Raw genomic sequence first — 19648 nt, 5'->3', positions numbered from 1 at the left:
ATATATAGAAAGATACATATGTAAACGTAAAATTAGATAAGGCGACGTTTGCAAATGTAATCATTTATGGATGGAGTTGTAGGCAAACTTTTACGAGTTTTACGGCTCATCAGATCGTAAAGATATTATCTCGTAGCATTTGAACCAGGAAACAAATTCCTTTTGGGATTAGGAAATTACTGAATCATAATTACCATTAAATGAAAAACGAAACTGCTGAAAACTAAACAATAAACTTAAAACAAATATTTGGTTTGGATGTATGTTTGTTACTTATTCAACCCAACCGCTGATATAATTTGTTACAGATATAGATAATCGGGATCGGGAATAGGTATTTTTTTATCCCTAACAATGGGTGCGTGACATTAACATGAACAGCCTGTAAATTTCCCACTGCTGGCCTCTTCTCTCTTAGAGGAAAAGGTTTGGAGCATATCTCACCACGCTGCTCCAATGCGGCTTGGTGGATACACATGTAGCAGAATTTTGTTAAAATTAGACACATGCAGGTTTCCCCGCGATGTTTTCCTTCACGGCCGAGCACGAGGTGAATCATGAACACAAATTAAACACATGAAAAATCAGTGCTGATCTGGGTTTTAACTCGAAATCTCGGTTAAGATGCACGCGTTCTAAACATTGGGCCATCTCGGCTCTAATGGGCGTGTGTATTATATATTAATTATTAAGAGAATAAGGTATGTATAAAAAATGTATTTATTTCATATCACCCATATTTAGAGTTAAAAATAATTTTACCTAAAGGGTTAAATCAAATTTTAATAAAAAACTAATCGTTTAGTTCTCCTATCAAATATTATTTGATATGTTTTCTAAATGCAAGTGACAATTAAAATCACTACTGCGAAGCGTGGAGACGCGCATCGCTTGTTAAAAAAATAAACAAGATCTTATTGATGTCATTGTCTATATTAAAGCGTATTCAAGGACTTGGTAATAATGTAACCTTTGTCCAGTGCTGCACAAGCTACGTAAACTGAAAGAAGAAGCTGGCAATTGTCTGGTCTTATATAAATTAGACGGTGTTATTATTATTGACTTGATTGATTTCTTGTATTAAGCCCATATAGTAACAAAGGCTTGTAGTGTGATAACAAAACGTATTAGACAACGCATCATTTTAAAATGAATCTATGTAATCTTTATGTGATTCTGGCGATATTTATTGTGTTTATTTACAATTTTTTTTAATCAATATTCTAAAAATATAATATATTGGTATAAGCGAATACAAATAGAATATTTTATAAATGTAAAACTATATGTTATTTTTATCTTGAGGTATTTTCTCATATAAGTTTTCAAGACCAGGCTCCCGCCAGTTAAAATTTTTGACTTCAAAAAACAAATTGTAGTAAACTGCGTCACCTTTTTTCCATATAAATTTTATCTACAACTCTCTTTCATATGAAAGAGGGTAAAAAAATAATAAAAGATAAAATAAAAAAGAATATAAAAGATTAGAAAGAAATGAAATGTCTTATACATTTTAGAGATCTAAAAATTTTACGTATCAATTTCTATTATCGACTACAGATTTTGAAAAGAATACGATACAAGCCGTATGGAATTCATTTGTCCGTTCTAAAATCTTAATATGAAAATTCGATATCAATCCTAGAATCTAGTTATTGCGTGAATTTGGAAAGAACAAGCAAAGCAAAACGAAGAAGTTCAGGCCTTGGGATTACAGAGGAGAGGAGGCCTCTAGTAATTATTTTACAAATTAATTAGAACAATTTCTTCATCTTCTCTTCAGGAACATTAAAACAGAAATTAATAAACTTCAAAAAAGCATGCCACACTTGCTTTTTGGCCAATAGTTGGACTAAGTATGTATAAAACACTAGTAAATTACGATAACGTATTGTCATGCAAACCAAGATAAGAAATTTAGCTCGGATGTTATAGTTCTAGTAGTTCGACACTCATCTATCTATCTATATAAATAATTAAATGTTAAATGCTTTTAAATATTTATTTTTATCAAATTTAATTAGAACTCTTTAAACGTTTTAATTCCTTTATTTTTTAATATTAGACTAGTTTCCGAAAGCATCGGGAGGAGGAGGGCTGTGTTAAATACCCGATGACCCCTGACAATGTATATGCAAAATTTCATGATGCTAAGATAATTTCATGATAATGCAAATGAGCCAACTACTGGCAAGTGGTTACCACCGCCCATAGACAGTGGCGCTGTAAGAAATATTAACCATTCCTTACATCGCCTATGAGCCACCAACCTTGAGAACTAAGATGTTATGTGCCTTTTGTTACACTGGCTCACTCACCCTTCAAACTGGAACACAACAATACTGAGTAATGCTGTTTTGCGGTAGAATATCTGATGAGTGGGCGGTACCGACGGGTTTGCGCAAAGCCCTACCTAGGCTTTTAATATTTAAAATATTACAAGCCGTAGACATTTTTGACATATATAATAAAATGAAAAATAATATAATATTGTAAGTATTGTATATTGTGCAATGATATAAGTCAAAAATATAGTCAGAATCATTACAAAGTTCGGAACTAATCTTTACCTTAACTGAAATTATGTAATATGTCGATGCATAAACAAGAAGCAATTGAAGCAGTGTGTGATCTCAAATACTCTCCATTTGGCCGAGAGATAGAAGTGAAGACACATATGTCTTTGTTCTGGTAAAGTAAATAACAGATGTCTGTTATTTACGTTTATTATATATTATATATATTAGACATTTATAAGTCAATGATTTGTTTGTGGCAGAAATATGTTAGGTTAGGTTAAACATGTTATATGAATTTTAATATATTTTAATATGTACTACCACATAGTCTGGAATTTATTTAATTATCGATATAATATTTTAATTGGAAGAAGTTCTAATTTTTTTCAGCTGCAACCTTTTTTACTTATGTATCGAGTGTGAAAATAATTCTTATGTAAATAATATTAAAAAAAAAAATATATTACCTCGAATCATAATGACATTAGAATATTATAAAATAATATTGTATGTTTTATATTATAGTAATAATCTTGGTAGCAACTGCTAGAACTATTGTTATGTAGTATTCATTAATTATTAACCCTCGCCCAGGGCTACCTCATACCTCATAAAATAATAGATAAATAAATATTACAGAAATTGCACTGTTTAGATTTGTTGATAGTCATAATGAATCATCATCTTATCATCATTGAAAAAATATTACGCAACAATAATAAGCCTTTAACAACTCAGGATAAGATTTAGAACTCATAAAAGTGTTTTAAATATAAAAAAATGCAAATCATTGAAATGGCTATGGCAGTCAATACACAAATAATTTACGTCTCCGCAATTTATTATCAATTGACTAGTGACACGCTCATGCCTATTTCATTTAACTGATACGGAAGATTCAGCGTAGCCATATTTCATGAATATCAAATCTGTAATTGATTATTAGTACAAACAATACTGTTTATGGTACAGTTGTATTAACAATTAATTGAAATTAATTCGATAGAATTTAAGATATTATGTATGTAACGTCAGAATAACTTTATTAAAAAAAAATCTTGAAAGCAAATACCTGGTTTTATTTTAATTCCTGATTGAATGAATTATGAAAATGCTTATTAATATGAAACTTTTATTGATGTGCCTTGGGGATAAGTTCGGCCGATTCGTATGTCATGACGGTAAACATTATTTTCACGCTCTATTATTATTAATTTAACTTCTGCCGTCACAACCCCTCTTTAATGACTCGTGACGTGTAAACTATATACTATGTACATACATCGTGAATGTATGTAACTATAAAGACAAGTCATCCGTCCCGACTTCACGTGGGTACAATAAGGGTATATATAACTTATAGATTAAAGAACAAAAAGTAAAAAAACAATCTCTATATACCTGGATAAAAAAAAAATAGATTTTTTTTGTTTTTCTCTGCTACTATATAGTATAAAACAATATAGATCCCGCCGTCTTTACGCTTAGAAACTACGCAACAGGTTTTTATGCGGTTATACATATATAACCGCATAAAAACATATATATGGTATACATATATATGTGTATATACCTTATTTTTTAATTACTCTGTTTATTGTTGAAAACCGCATAAAAACCCGTTGCGTAGTTTCTAAGCGTACAGACGGCGGGATCCATTTTGTTTTATACTATATAGAAAATAATAAATATATACTTTGTTTTATACGTTAATTAAAAAGTTAGTATATGGAGCCTTATATACTGTATTGGGAACATACATATAATTTAAATATATGATTTAGTTAAATGAAAGTTTATTTTAAAATGTCAGACCAGAAATTCTTGCTTACATAATCATAATAGTTCCTTATAATTAATTCAACGTCTAATTTAGCTCTTTATATATAAAAAAAAACAATTGTATGTACGTCCGAATTTTTTTCTTTTGGCCGACATTCAACAATAATTTTGACCGAAATGACATTTCATTAAGCGTGCCAAGGACTGCACGTTCTGCGTCCCATCTTCTAGATGGCATACTTACATGAATAAACTGAACTCATTCTATGTAAAAAGTCCTTCGTACCGCGTTGCCAGTCAAAATGACTTTTTAAGGACGTGTCTTTAAAATTTGTATCGGAATAAAGCAATAATGTCTCATTTTTAAATGAAGTATTTAATAATTTATAGGTCTAATATATTATTATGTTACGAGTGAAAAGCAATTATATTATCTCTGTGTTTAGAGATGATACGCCCGAGCACGGGTATATTACATGAGTCTCGGAGAGTCGCGTCTTTAATAATAAACTATCGGTCGTGCACGCCGCCTGAATCTCCGCGAGTTCATTGAAAATTCAGCGGTTACTCTCGCTACGAACGCAAGAATCTTATCTGATGTAATATATGCTGAAAACATACCGCTAAAATTATGAGGGATAAAAAGAAAATGCCTCAGTAAGTTTTATATTATATTAAAACTAGTTTAAATATATTAATAATATTGGCAGTTATTTGACTAGAGGGAAAGTGCTACGCGAATATTTTTAAATGAAAACAGTGTTTATAAATAATATAATATCTTAAGCAACATTGCACACATGCACATTGAAAGAAAATATTCATAACTATTAAATCATTTTCTAAGCTTTTGCGACATATTAATATATTATTATTTTTCTATAACTGGCTTTCTAAAACTTTTATTTCATATAAATGTTATGTTTTTGAGGTAAAATTATAATATTTTATTAATATATGTTAAAAAGAGCTTTGTGACATCAACTCGTATTACATGATGGATAAATTATGGTTTTGGAGATTAATAATCATTCTATTCAATTTATTTATATTTCTATCAAACTAAACAACACATATATAGAAAATTTTGAACAGCAGTGCTTAATAAAAAAAAGTAAAATTTAATTATGTCATTTAAATACACTATTTTTTCTTATGTTTCACAACTAAATAAATTTTATTTTGTGTTTTATTTTTTACAGAAAATCGCCAGATAACGAACCAGACCTAAAGTTATCATATTTCCAAATTGTAAGTAAAGGTAGATTTTATAATAATTCTAATATTAAGAACAATATCAAAAAGTATAAAAATATATTTCGATTAATTCATTCTATGTTATATATAATGTCAAACATATGCAATGCAACTGAATATTTCTTATGCTTGACATTTGATTGAATTGCAATAGTTTCGCTACGCAACATGCACGGAATTGCTGGCCACAATCGTCGGTATATTAGCCGGTCTACTCAGCGGAGGCGGCGTCTGTTACAACCTGGTACAGTTCGGCGAGTTAAGCACTGCTTTCGTAGAGAGAACAGCCCAGCAAGATCAACTATCGAGTTACATGCCTCTTACGAGTTTTTTTGGAGGAGGTCGAAGGCTGTAAGATTCCTTAAAATATGTAATAGCTATCCTATAAAACTTAAAACTACAAAAAATAATGGGGTGTGATGAAGTGTATACACAAGTATAGTCAGCCACAAAATATATAATTTGACAAATAATGAATTTATATATTTTTAGTCAGTATTTGTCATATTGGTTATATTGATTGGAATCAATAAAACTTGAAGCAGATCGTTCCTAATAATATAGTCACTTGATATGAACTATAATGACTGTATTCACTTCAAGAGTACATTTTCCTTTAAATTATCGACTGATAAGCCACTAACATAACTATTGGGAATATAGATTTTCATATGATTACACATATTTTTTAATTATTAAATTTTAATATTTTTTAAAAATATTAAGAGAACTTAAATTATATCCATATTTTATTCTTCAATTCAGATGTAATGCTTCGAACGAAGAAAATATGAAAGCTCTCGTAGAGGATGCAACCGCAATGGCAATAGGAATGTTCATTAGTATTGGAATATCCTTGATATTGTGCATGCTCTCTGTATCTCTTATAAGCTGGAGCGCCTTGCGACAGGTATTGACAATATTAATTGTATAAATTAAAAAATAATAAAACAATATATTTGTTGATTTTGTAAACGTAGCTAGTGCTAAAATTGCGCTTCGGTAAATTGTCGGTGTAAATCGCGAGTGTAAAATTGCCTTCGACTGTTGTTAATATCGATACCTACTTGTACGTTTGAACACAATGCTCTACTATAGTTTTGCGCAACTGTAAACAAAATTAATTGTCTTGATTGACGACCTTGTCTCGGATTGTCTCAGAAGCTTTATGATTACAATTTCAACAAATTGTTAATATTATATAAGTCTACATTATTTTAATATAAATATCCTTTTTATTAAACGAATCTATTGTATAATATTTATCTTTTAATGAAAGAAGTTTAAGTTTAACGAATAATTATAATTAATGTTTCGGATAAAATTACATAAACATCGTCAATTCGAGATTTTTTTTAAATAATACAGGTGTGTAATAATTTTGTAGCAGTTGTAGTTTTGCAAGTAAAATGTTAAAGGTGTAGGTTAGGTTTCAGAAGTTAAGATTATTTCCATCAAATTTAATATCAATTCACTTAAGAAATTGGTATAAGAATTTAAAGTGACTATGAATATTTTATAATTCAAGTACAAATTTTAATAAATACTCAAGTAGTAAGATCTAATTTTTATTTAAAGGTTATCGAACATTAAAGATTTATTGCATCTAGTCATCGTGCAATTCTTACAATAGTTAAGTTCTTTATATAGGATCACTTTTACTTACTAAAGTACAGCTTAATTTACGTATATTAACGTCGAAAATTTTTAACCAAAAACTGCAAAGGTTCAAAACTGGGCACATCTTAATTATCATATCCTTAATTTGTACATATTATTCATCTCATGCTCGGTGGTGAAGGAAAAGATCGTCAGAAATCAAGCATGTGTCGGATGAAATCCTGCCACATAGAGCATTGTACAATGTACAAGTATATTGAGCGATATGGTGGCATATGTTTCGATGCTAAAAAGAGAAGGGCTTGGTCCACATTTGGAACATTTACAGGCATTTACATTTATTTTTTTATATTTAATCATTAATCAATTTTATATTGTATTTTTTTATAAATCTTTATTTTCACTAGATCACAAGAATACGTCTACTATTTTTAAAATCAGTATTGCGACAAGACATGGCGTGGTTTGATACAGATAATGAATTTAATTTGGCCTCTAAAATGTCTGAGTAAGTAAACCTCTTTCATGTAAAGTAGACACAATAATCAACTGATTATCTTTGTATTTTATTTATTTATTAACGATAGAAGAAAAGTACTGTACAATAAGTACAGGGGTGTAAAGTGGTGTTCTCCCATTCGTATTTCAACGTATTTTTGGGTTATCTATAAAATACCATTTTCTTAGGCAATCTTTACTAACTTTAAAAACAGTTCAATTAAAAATATGCATAATTAATTACAGGAATATGATGAAACTCAAAGAAGGAATGGGAGAGAAGATTGGAGTGGTTTCAAATCTTATCGGAACAGCTATAATCTGTCTATGTCAGAGTTTTCCAATGGGCTGGGAATTAACTCTCGCGTGTGTCAGTGTTGTACCATTTTCAATAGCAGCATCGGTTGTTTTATCTAACGTAAGCATATATGAAGTGGTATTAAAAGATGTTATCATAAAATATTTGCATTATGATTAATATTTATAGTATTATTAAATCCTGGTATAACACGGGATAATAAGCTTCATCGTTTGCCTTTATTAGTTTTGTTACGTTTTCTTACGTATTATCTTTCATCGTTAAAATCAAATGCATTAATTTAATTTTTTTATTTTTGATTCAGAATAATATAAACATAAACTTTAGTAATATGAGCCTTTTATTGGTAATTAGTTTTTATTGGTAGTACAGATTATTTTTTGTATACCGAATAATATTATTATATATTTTTTTTGTGATAATGAATTATGCTATCTAACTATGCTAATACGTATATTATATGTACATGTTTGTTTATTATACACACAATTGTCATAGTGTCTCATTTTATTTTTTTCAGTATCAAACTAAATCTTCCATTCGAGAAATGGAATCGTACAGTCAAGCTGGCAAGCAAGCGGAAGAAGTTCTTAAATCTATAAAAACCATAGTGGCATTTGGTGGAGAAGATAAAGAAGTTCATAGGTTAAATTATTTAATATTCATAATTAATCAATAAATTAATCGTGCTTACTGCTAGTGCGTCCAGAAGAGTACTAGAGAACAACTTATTAAGGAGAAGAGGTTGAATCTTGGGTTTAGATCTATTCACTCACGAAAGCGCGCCATAAGACGTCAACACTTATAGTATCGGAGTTGTTGTTGTTGTTATCGGAATGACAACAAAAGGAAAATATTACGATTACCTTTATGTTATCTAGTTTTGTGTGGAGTTTAATGAGTATAGTGCCTTCATGAGTGAATAGATAGATCTATATATGTGTGATACAGTTTATCTACATACGCGCTTTCGAATTTTCTTTCTACCCCGAGCACTAGCTGATTGAAATGTAATTTAATAGAGTTTATGGTATCTTACAGGTATCGTCGCCTTTTAGATCCTGCAGAATTGTATGGTCGTAAACGTGGCCTCTATACTGGATTGGGTACAGGTTTTAATTGGGTACTCACATACTCCCTTAACGCTATCGGTCTGACGTATGGCGCGAGGCTTGTTCTCATCGACGCTGATAAACCCACTGACGAGCGAAAATATCTCGTTGGCGTTGTATTCAGCGTTAGTATATTTAAACTATCTCTATTATTAATCATGTTTGGTGCTAGGGATTATCGTTAAAAATCTTAATAATTTTACAGATTCTCTTCTGTGTTTACATGGCTACGCAGTCGATTACTTTTTGTGTTCCTCATGCAGAGATATTTGCCGCTGCTCGTGGAGCTGCCGCTAGTATTTTTTCCCTGCTCGATAGAACACCTCAAATCGATGCTCTTGACAAGGGAGGAGTATCGCCTAGGCGAGTCTTAGGAGAAATCACACTAGAAGATGTCCACTTCAGTTATCCATCAAGACCCAATGTCAAAGTAAGATATAATTTAATGTGATTTTACCTCAGTAATTTCAAAAAACAATTAAGAAAATTACATTTAATAACATACAAATATATGTTTGTAAAACTAGATCTAATTAAGCAATGTATGAATAAGAAGTTTAATTACCGGCCTGTCAGGGCCATGAGGCAAAATTTTAAAATAATAATAAAAAAGAAAGAAAAATTCCAAAATTTTATTCATGTAAAAATCTAAATCGCATTATCCTTTTCATATGGAAAATAATAAAATAATCAATTTAATTACCATTATGTAACGTGTGATTCCAGGTTCTTCAAGGGATCTCACTGCACATTAAAGCCGGTGAATGCGTGGCACTTGTAGGCTCCTCGGGTTGTGGAAAATCAACAATACTTCAACTTTTGCAAAGATTATATGATCCACTGCTTGGTGTAGTAAAACTTGACGGGAAAAACGTGAAAAATTTAAACTTGGGGTGGCTTCGGTCGTCTTTGGGTGAATAATCGAGCTTATTAATATAAATCTGTATTCATTATATTAACACGAATGTATAAAAACTTTTATGACATGTGTTAGTTACAATGCCTTTTAATAGGCGTGAGTAAATTACATGTGAGTTATTTAGGTGTGGTGGGTCAAGAGCCGGTGCTGTTCCGAGGTACAATTCATGACAACATAGCTATAGGCAGTCCTGAGGCGACTCGGGAGGATGTTCAAAGAGTGGCTGATATAGCATACGCACATGATTTTATCACACATCTTCCAAATGTGAGTGTTATGTTTACGTAAATATGATATAGAATTGAATAGAATAAAAGTAATATGATTGTAATAAAAAATATCTTATCATTTACTTCAAAGGGCTACGACACTCTTATTGGAGAGAGAGGAGCGTCCCTCTCTGGTGGTCAAAAGCAGCGAATCGCGATTGCTCGCTCTCTGCTACGTGAGCCGGCAGTGCTCCTACTAGACGAGGCAACGTCTGCGCTCGATAATCAATCAGAGCGCCAAGTGCAAGCTGCATTGGATAGAGCTAGTGAAGGTCGAACTACTCTCATGGTTTCGCACAGGTACTTATTATTGTAATATATTTTCTTAATCCTTAACTAATGAACCTGCAATAGCACCCTATCCACCACAAAGTAATACATTTACTAATAATTAACAATGCGACGCAGTATATAAACTTATCAGTGTTAAGCTAAAATATAATTTAAAATTAATTTTGAATATGAACTCTACATTATAAATCCATTTTAAATTATAATGAAATTGAAGGCTTTTATAACTATACACGCGGCTGTGATCACGAGTTGTTGCTACAAATATATTTGTGAATCTTTTGCAATAATTATCTAAGATATTGTACACGTTTTACCCGTTTCTTTCGATTATGATATTTCATCGGATTCTTTCACATTTAAATTAAAAAGAAAATAAATTAAAATACATTTCAGGTACAATACATATTCGTAACTATAATAAGTTCTTTGAAATGAAAAGAAGAAATAAATTTGAAGTTTTCGTTTCCTTCAATCTGTTTCTTTCTTCTGAAATTATATTACTACTTTTTAGATTGTCGACAATAGTAAATGCTGATCGTATTATCTGTATGGACCAAGGAGTTATCGTTGAACAAGGAACTCACGAAGAGCTTATGAAGGCTAAAGGTATAGTATCATTGATAAGGTGTAATTACGCATTGTGTTCATAATATTTTAATTTTCTTAAGAACAAATATTGTGTGTAAAGGATTTTATTACAAACTTGTGACCACTGGAAATGAAAATAAAGAACCCGATGTGATAGAAACTTTGCCTGAAGAAGAAAATGGAGATGCTGACATTGGAGATTTGGCTGTTGTATCCAGGACGGAAGTTAAACGACGATCAACTAGAAGATTAGTTAGGCACCATTCTACTAAAAGAGGTAATATGCTTTCATTCTATATTAATGTATGTATGGAACATTAATTACATAAAAATCAAAAAACAGTAGTACAGAGAGGTCAGGTCTATGCATAATATTGGAGCTAGAGACTGCTTTTAACAATGAAGGAACTGACAGTTGCATCAATATATATTTACAGTAATATTGATAACTTTGTTTATATCAGTAATCATTATTGTATGAACATGAGAAGGATGAGCTTATAACGGCAAGCTTCCGACTTCGCAATGTCAATAAATCCCTCTTGGGGCAAGGTATTCTGTATGTCGTTCCTATAATAAAATTTCGCATATATATTTAACTTTGTGGATTCATAATTTGAAATCGTTTGTTAGAAATATTAATAGATGAAAATAAAGCATAGACCTAATACTTGTTGACTTTCAGGCAGGATATATTATATATAATTGTATTTAATGAACATAACATTGTATTTCTAATGATACAACAACAGAACAAAGTAGCAAAGTAAAAATTCGAAAAAAGCACATAGATATCAAAAAAATCACCAAATTTCAAAACCCTCGCACTTTATAAAGTACTGGACAGTGTAAAGCAAATAATTCACGTTTATTAATCAAGTTCAATTATATCATAGAGTTTAACTCTTAATTGATTACTTCATTTTAGAATCGCATGATTGGATGACACCTCGTGGATCAATAACATCCGTTATGTCTACCGGCTTACAGAGCTTCGTATATAACGCTGAATATGACTCTGGAGACGAAAAAGAAGACGATGAAGTATGTAGTACTGAAGCTTTTAAAATATGTATATTATAATAAAGAGAAAATACGTACGATAAGTTGAAAATATACTCGTTAGTGTACGATTATGTTTTTAACTTAACGGTAACCCTAACGTAAAATATTTCAGCCGTACAAATGATCTTACGCGATATTATTGACTTGTTGATTTATCATTAACATTTTATTGTTATGAAACTTTAAAATACCTTAAAACCTAAATTTACACCGAACGAATAATTTGAACAAGATAAAATAGGATACAATTTTCTTATTTATTTTAAGAGATCCGAGATGGCGGACAAGCAAACTGTCATGTGTTTAAATTGTATCTAGAAATCATCTCGTATTAGGCGATTAAGAAAAATGTTATGACGAAATCAGCACGAGTCGAACCTGTGATATTGGCAAACTTTTTCTCTAATAGGGCTGTTATTTTATTTTATATATACTTATATTTTAATGTGTTGTCTAGGAAGTTAAGTCCGTTAGCGACTGGCAACTCCTAAAACTGAACGCTCCAGAATGGCCATACATAGTAATTGGTTCAATTGCTGCATTTATTCAAGGCTCATGTTTCCCTGTTTTCGCTTTACTATTTGGATATACCTCAGGGGTACGTAATTAAAAATGACTACGATATTAATGAAATCCATTGAAAGGCAGTTATTAATATTTTTTTATTTTTAATATTTTTTACATTTATAGATATTCGTTTTGCCTGACCCTGACGATATTGTTTACTATGCCGACTTCTATTCAGGCATGTTTCTTGTGGTAGCCGCGGTCGCTGGTTTATCAATGTGTCTCCAAAGTACGACATTCACCAACGCTGGACTCAAGATGACTACTCGACTTAGACAACAGTATTTCTCTGCTTTACTCAGACAGGTATATAGTTTAACTTATAACATATAAATAATTCGTAATGCAATTGTTACATTATTCTGTAATTGTTTTGGGATATAAAACTAAAATGAATAAATGGAAAATATTTTTTTTTCATTACAAATTTATTTTATTTTTAATAAATTTAGATAGATTTTTTTTATATTTGCATAAATCTATAACAAAATACACTACATGCGAATTTGTTTATTTGTTTTAAGGAAATCGCTTTCTTCGATAAAGAATCCAATACAGTGGGTGCATTATGTGCAAGATTAAGTGGTGACGCAGCCGAGGTCCAAGGGGCAACTGGCTTGAGAATTGGACTGATTTTACAAGGAACAAGCTCGGTTGTTGTCGGGTTTATTATGGCCATTTGCTATAATTGGAAATTAACTCTTGTCGGCACTGCATTCTTACCTCTTGTTAGTATATGATTTTTTTTTATTGTTTTTTAAGCAAACTCCACATATTAACCTCAAGAACTTCAATTGATCTGGTATTAGATAAATTTATTGAAAACGTTTTGTTTTTACGTTAGTTTATATTTTTATATACTGGCGTTTAACTTGTCTGACAGCTTATAAGTCCTGGGCTCAAATACAGGGTCAAAGAATATTAGATTTACCTTATTAGAAATGTTCAGGAGCATCAACGAGTTTGAAAATCGACAGTATTTATTTTAACGTGCCTCCTGGAACGGTCCCAGTCGTTACATATTTACCGTCTCAGCGGTTTATAAGAGTGAGGAAATAGATAGTGTGTGTGTAGTGGGTAAAAACACTTAGAAAGAATTCATCGTCGTCATAAATTTAATTAATTGATTTTATATTATTTTTATCCCGCTTTATTAAAAGCTGACGGCGTAGCTGTAACTAATGTGACTGCTACGCCATCAACTTTTCGCCCCTAGGGTTAAGACATGACTGATAACATGACATGATTCATGATGGTCATATCTACTTATTAGAAGAAATAACCAAAATACTATTATTGAATCTTAAAAATAATGCTTAAGTTTTAATTATAGATGGTCGGAAGTATTTGGTTAGAAGGTATAATTTCGCAAAAATCTCAATCTGACGAACGCGCCGCAATGGAATCGGCGACGTCAATTGCAACGGAAGCTGTGGTCAGCATCAGAACTGTCCAAAGCTTAGGTGAGATACCTTTCGAATAATTTATTTATATCGAACATTTTTTTATTTACTTAAATCTACAAGTACAAAGTTCGTTTATTCGTTTGAAATATTACAGGTGTGGAAAATGTATTCCTCGAAAAATTCAAGGAAGCGCTAATACTTTCGTGCGCAGCCGTCGCTAAAAAGACGAGATTACGAGGACTCGTACTGGGTTTAGGGGTGTACGTTCCGTTCATGTCCTATTGCAGCGCCACCGTTTATGGCGCGGTTCTTGTCGCTAATGAAGAAGTCGAATACAAATATGTTATGCTGTAAGTCCTATACCTAACCTACCTACTAGAAATAGCTCATCTGAAATAAATATTAAATAATTTAAATTAATTTGTATTTGTATAAAGTCAAATCAAATATTTATTAGACAATTTTACTTTCCAGGGTCAACGAAGCTCTCATGTATGGTGCATATATGTTAGGACAATCACTAGTTTACGCTCCCAGTTTCAACTCAGCCAAAGCTTGTGGAGCGAGGATTTTATCGATTATTAATAGAGAACCTAAGGTGAAAACAGAAACCGGAATTAGGGACAGAAAAGATTGGGTAAGCAATAGATCTTTCAATGAAATCATATCGTTATTATTTAAATAAGGATAACACTACCCAAATAATAAACACATAATTTAGGTCGCTACAGGAAACTTTAGCATCAAGGATGTGGAGTTCAGTTATCCAACAAGACCTCACCAGAGAATACTGAAAGGGGTGAACTTAAAAGTTGAAGCTGGTAAAACAATTGCTCTGGTTGGAGCATCGGGTTGTGGCAAGTCTACCATCCTACAACTTATGCAAAGGTTTTACGATCCTGAAACTGGCAATATTGTAAGTATATACTTGTAATAGAAAGGCTTTATAATTATAATATATTTTTATATATGTATTAATATATGTGTAATATGTTTCCTGGCTGTCGGTATATTTCTATATAAAAAAAGTTTTTGCATGTTTTATTTTCATATTTCAAAGTGTCTTTGACATCTGTCAGTTTCATCGTGACTACCCAGCTTTTTCTAAGGTGACCATTAAGACACTGAACACATTGACTAGACACTGTACAAGTGCAATTCTTTATATATTAATAATAGTAACTTTATCTAAAAATATATATAATGGGACAATTTATGGGAACTTTAAAAACAAGACATTTAGATTTAAAAAGTGATGATTATCCTACATTCGATGCAAAAGTTGGTTTTCGATGTGCTCGAGCAAAGCGCGAAATGATAGCACCCAACGACCACCTTGTGTCTGCACGTATACCCGTAAAGTATCGAGACTATTGCGCTCATTACCTCTTGGACTATCAAGTGTGTCGCTATAAACACATGCCTTTACTCTATAGATGCCATGAACAGAAGCATGCATACTTAAACTGTGAAAAAGACGATTATGTTCTAAGAATGAAAGAATTTGAAAGAGAAAGAAGATTAAGAGAACGGGAAATAAGAATTAAAAATACTCCTAGTACTTGCTGATGTTTATAATGCTACGTAGTATTAAAATCTACTGATATAATATATAAACAACACCTTAAACGTGTTTTTATTTAAATTGATGGCTTCTTAGTAGGTAATAATATTAGTTTTTCGTTTTAAATAATTAACATTACTAAAAATGTATATCGATTTTTGGTGGATGGTTTGTACAGTCAGTATTTTATTATCTAATTATACTAAGTAAACTGTATTATATAATAGATGATGTTTAAATGACTATATAACTTCCGCGTTATTCTAGTAGCTAGCTATGCTCAACAGAAACTGAGGTCCCAGATTTACACCCAGTGGGTTTTTGTCGAGATATTCTCAATAGGTGCCCAAAGTTTGGAAGTTGGTAGTGTTTCATTGACACACTCACGTGTATCAGAAACATTCTGTCGGATTTGCCGTCCCGTCGGATTATATATCCATGGTGCACTCTCATTGAGCGACAAGTATATCTAGTCCCTCAATAGAGAGTGCACCTAGTTTTTGCAGAAAGTGGTAATCTATAATATGAGCTGGCATATTATACATTTTTATTTAGTTAAAAAAAATAACAAATACGTTCTTCGCAAACAGGAATTGGACGGGCGTGACACACGATCTTCGCTCACTTTAACAAGGCTGCGTCGTCAGTTGGGTGTTGTTCAGCAAGAGCCAGTACTTTTCGACCGGACCATTGCAGAGAATATCGCTTACGGAGATAACAACCGTAAGATCACAACGCACGAGATCATCACAGCTGCTAAAGCGGCCAATATCCACAATTTCATCGTGTCCTTGCCCAAGGTATGTAAATTCCATTAACATATATTTGTTTTTTTTATTTTGCACAAAATTAATAAAACACTAATGTTTTGATGCCCGACATGTGATTATTTTTTTTGTTAAAGTATTCATCTAATACGACATGCGGATCTATTGTGTGCTGATATTAATTCCTATCGCAGGAGTTTTTTCGCAAATGCCAACAACAATTATTACTCAATCAGATAAACGATATCTAGTTTTGTTTTTATTTATATATAATTATATATAAATAAAAACTAATAAAATAAAAACTAGAACAAAAATATGTTATAATTCCTAGTCTTTGTTACAATAATTTATTATTTTTATCATTTCTTTTTAATCTACCTCATAGTATAAAGGCATACTCATATTTTTATTTATGTTGGATATTTTTAAAAACAAGATTGATACATAAATTATGGAATAAAGACTTAGACAGACATTTAATCACATTTTTAATATTTTCAATAATAAAATAAAATTAAAATTGTTAAATGAAGACATGACACTAATGACTCAAGAATGCGAATCAATAGCCTATTTTATATTAAATTGCAAATATTAAGTTGAAATTTAATATTATCTAGGGCTACGACACAAACTTAGGATCGAGTGGCGCTCAGCTATCTGGAGGACAAAAACAAAGAGTGTGCATTGCAAGAGCGCTCATAAGGTCTCCACGACTGCTTCTTCTCGATGAAGCGACGTCTGCATTGGACGCTAATAGCGAAAGAGTAAGGGTTATTTAAGTATTTGAATGAAATAACCGTAACACTGAATCAGCTCAACGATTATAAATTTAGTACTAAAATTCTATAACTTATTGTTATAGAATTTTAGTACTAAATTTATATACGAATTAAACTTCTATATGAATGAAAATTAACCCAAGATGTTTTTACTCTGATATCACAGAACGTATATTAAAAAGGCATACGAATGAATGTTTAGGTGTTCTATTGTTGTATTCAAAAGATTTCCTTGATTATTTTGATCTTATTTATTTAGACCTCATGTAAGGTTGTCTGGCGCTCTATCTCTCATTTTTCTCTGAAAAAAGAGAACTATATGTGCTGTATATAGATATGTATTCATTTGTATGTCTGTGTTATAGGTGTAATGTACCTAATAAAGAATTTATGATAAAAAGAGTTTACAAAGTTGTGTCTAACAAACCCTACAATATTAGGGTGTAATTTAAAGTGTACCTATAGACAGCATACATAGTTACCGATAATTTTGTAAACTTCAAGATTTGAATATAAAATTACCAAAATTTAATTCAACATTTTTTTTTATTTGATATTAATAATCTTTGCAGGCTGTTGCGGAAGCCCTGGAGAAAGCAGCTAAAGGAAGAACATGTATAACCATAGCTCATCGTCTTTCAACTATCAAAGATGCTGATTTAATCTGTGTTTTAGATAAAGGTATTTATTTTTCGTTCCTAAAAGTCCCTTAGTTTAATACTATTCAGTCTTCTTCATGCATGACATATACTGGACAAAAAAATAATCTATCTAAAGTATTTAGGATATTAAGAATAACTAATAATTAGTACAGTAATAAAAACAGGAAATTATAAGTGTTTTCAAATAATTTGAATTATATATCGGCCATACGTCAGACCCAACGTTTTTGGATCTGACTATGATTGATTAATAATCTTGATTTTTCGTTTATCAATAATATTTATAGCTATTTTTTGTTTAAAGGAAAAATCGTGGAGCGAGGAACACACAAAGAATTAATCAACTTAAAGAGCTATTATTGGCAGATGTGTAAAGGACAAAATGTAGCTTAATAAGTTCATATTTATAATATGATCGCATTACAAATAAGAATTCTCAAATGTCGTAACTACTTTAAGTTGTTTGTTTCTAAATCAAGTATTATACGAAATGTATTACTTTTTAAGTTTTTTAAATAAATTTATTATTAATGAAAAAGTATATAACTTTAATTGCATATATTTACATATAATATATTTACAGACTAAAATTAAATATAGTATCATTCGTAAATATTTTAAATAAAGTAACTATTAATATTAGCATGTTAAAATATATGACGCCATAGTCGTGGTTTCTATAAAATAGATTCTTCTTTGATAAGATCATGAATAGACTTAAAACTGAAAGCATTGTCTTGACTTTTTATTTTTAAAGCGATTTTTCAAATTGAGTGATATACAAATACTCCTAATTCGGAGTTAAGTTTTCATCTATAAATTGTGTAATTGCATATCATAGGATTCTCTAAATGAAATTAAAATAAATATATAATTTTCAATTTCATTTCAATTACAAGTTTAATTAACAGCAAAATTAAACTTAACTCTGTTGCAATTTTTGAGCAGGTACTAATTATTTACGAAGATTTTTTATATAAGTAAATCTTGGTGGTAGGGCTTTGTGCAAGCCCGTCTGGGTAGACACCACCCAATCATCAGATGTTCTACCGCCAAACAGCAATACTCAGTATTGTTGTGTTCCGGTTTGAAGGGTGAGCCAGTGTAACTACAGGCACAATGGACATAAATCAAAGACATTAACGTAATATCAATATTACGTATTAAAATAAGAGAAAATAAAATAAAAGAAACTTTTTTATATAATTTTATTTATTTTTTCACAATCATATTAATATTTAAATTGCACAGAAAGAGAACTACTAACAATATCACTCTAACTCCATCTTTTTTGCTTTACCCTGTATTCCTTTTAATCAGAATAGCCCTCTTCTCAAACAGTAGCTTTTTGTGCTACTTTAAGCTATTTCAACATTAGTATATGGTATCTTATAACTGCCAAAATATAGTTCCATGTGCTAATGTAGTGAAAGCTACAGTTATTATCGCAACCCCTGAAATCTTTAAATCTACATACCCACTATTTGCTACGAAAACGAAATGGTAACATCGTGCGTATCACGATTTACTTAGACAACCTCTAGATAAGTCAATGTTTCCCGATTCCTTATTTGAATTTTAAACGCGAACTTCATTTTTATACACGCTCAGCGAATCATTTCTGAGACAGCGAGTCTCTAAAACTCACACAAGGG

General features: G+C 31.0%; 1 protein-coding gene across 1 annotated transcript; it reads left to right on the top strand.

Moving 5' to 3' along the window:
- The first annotated feature begins 4809 nt into the window (after positions 1–4809).
- Positions 4810–18520, top strand: LOC113403069 (multidrug resistance protein homolog 49-like). The gene is made up of 26 exons (XM_026643515.2): positions 4810–4958; positions 5504–5552; positions 5713–5909; positions 6324–6468; positions 7586–7686; positions 7923–8094; positions 8516–8640; positions 9037–9232; positions 9313–9537; positions 9834–10020; positions 10151–10293; positions 10387–10595; positions 11101–11195; positions 11278–11454; positions 12106–12221; positions 12700–12840; positions 12933–13115; positions 13334–13537; positions 14143–14272; positions 14370–14565; positions 14690–14852; positions 14937–15131; positions 16370–16579; positions 17170–17316; positions 17904–18012; positions 18298–18520. Exons 1-26 carry the CDS (start codon positions 4933–4935, stop codon positions 18384–18386), a joined length of 3930 nt encoding a protein of 1309 aa, XP_026499300.1. The 5' UTR covers positions 4810–4932; the 3' UTR covers positions 18387–18520.
- The last annotated feature ends 1128 nt before the right edge of the window (positions 18521–19648 follow it).

Source organism: Vanessa tameamea, chromosome Z (assembly GCF_037043105.1).
Source record: "Vanessa tameamea isolate UH-Manoa-2023 chromosome Z, ilVanTame1 primary haplotype, whole genome shotgun sequence".
NCBI classification, from domain to species: domain Eukaryota; kingdom Metazoa; phylum Arthropoda; class Insecta; order Lepidoptera; family Nymphalidae; genus Vanessa; species Vanessa tameamea.
Note: the sequence above shows the minus strand (reverse complement) of the source record. Positions and strands in the feature narration are given on the sequence as shown.

Coding starts and splice junctions, on each gene's coding strand:
- LOC113403069 (XM_026643515.2), top strand. CDS start 4,933: ATGAGGGATAAAAAGAAAATGCCTCA. Junction 17,317..17,903: donor TGGACGCTAATAGCGAAAGA/GTAAGGGTTATT, acceptor TAATCTTTGCAG/GCTGTTGCGGAAGCCCTGGA. Junction 18,013..18,297: donor AATCTGTGTTTTAGATAAAG/GTATTTATTTTT, acceptor TTTTGTTTAAAG/GAAAAATCGTGGAGCGAGGA.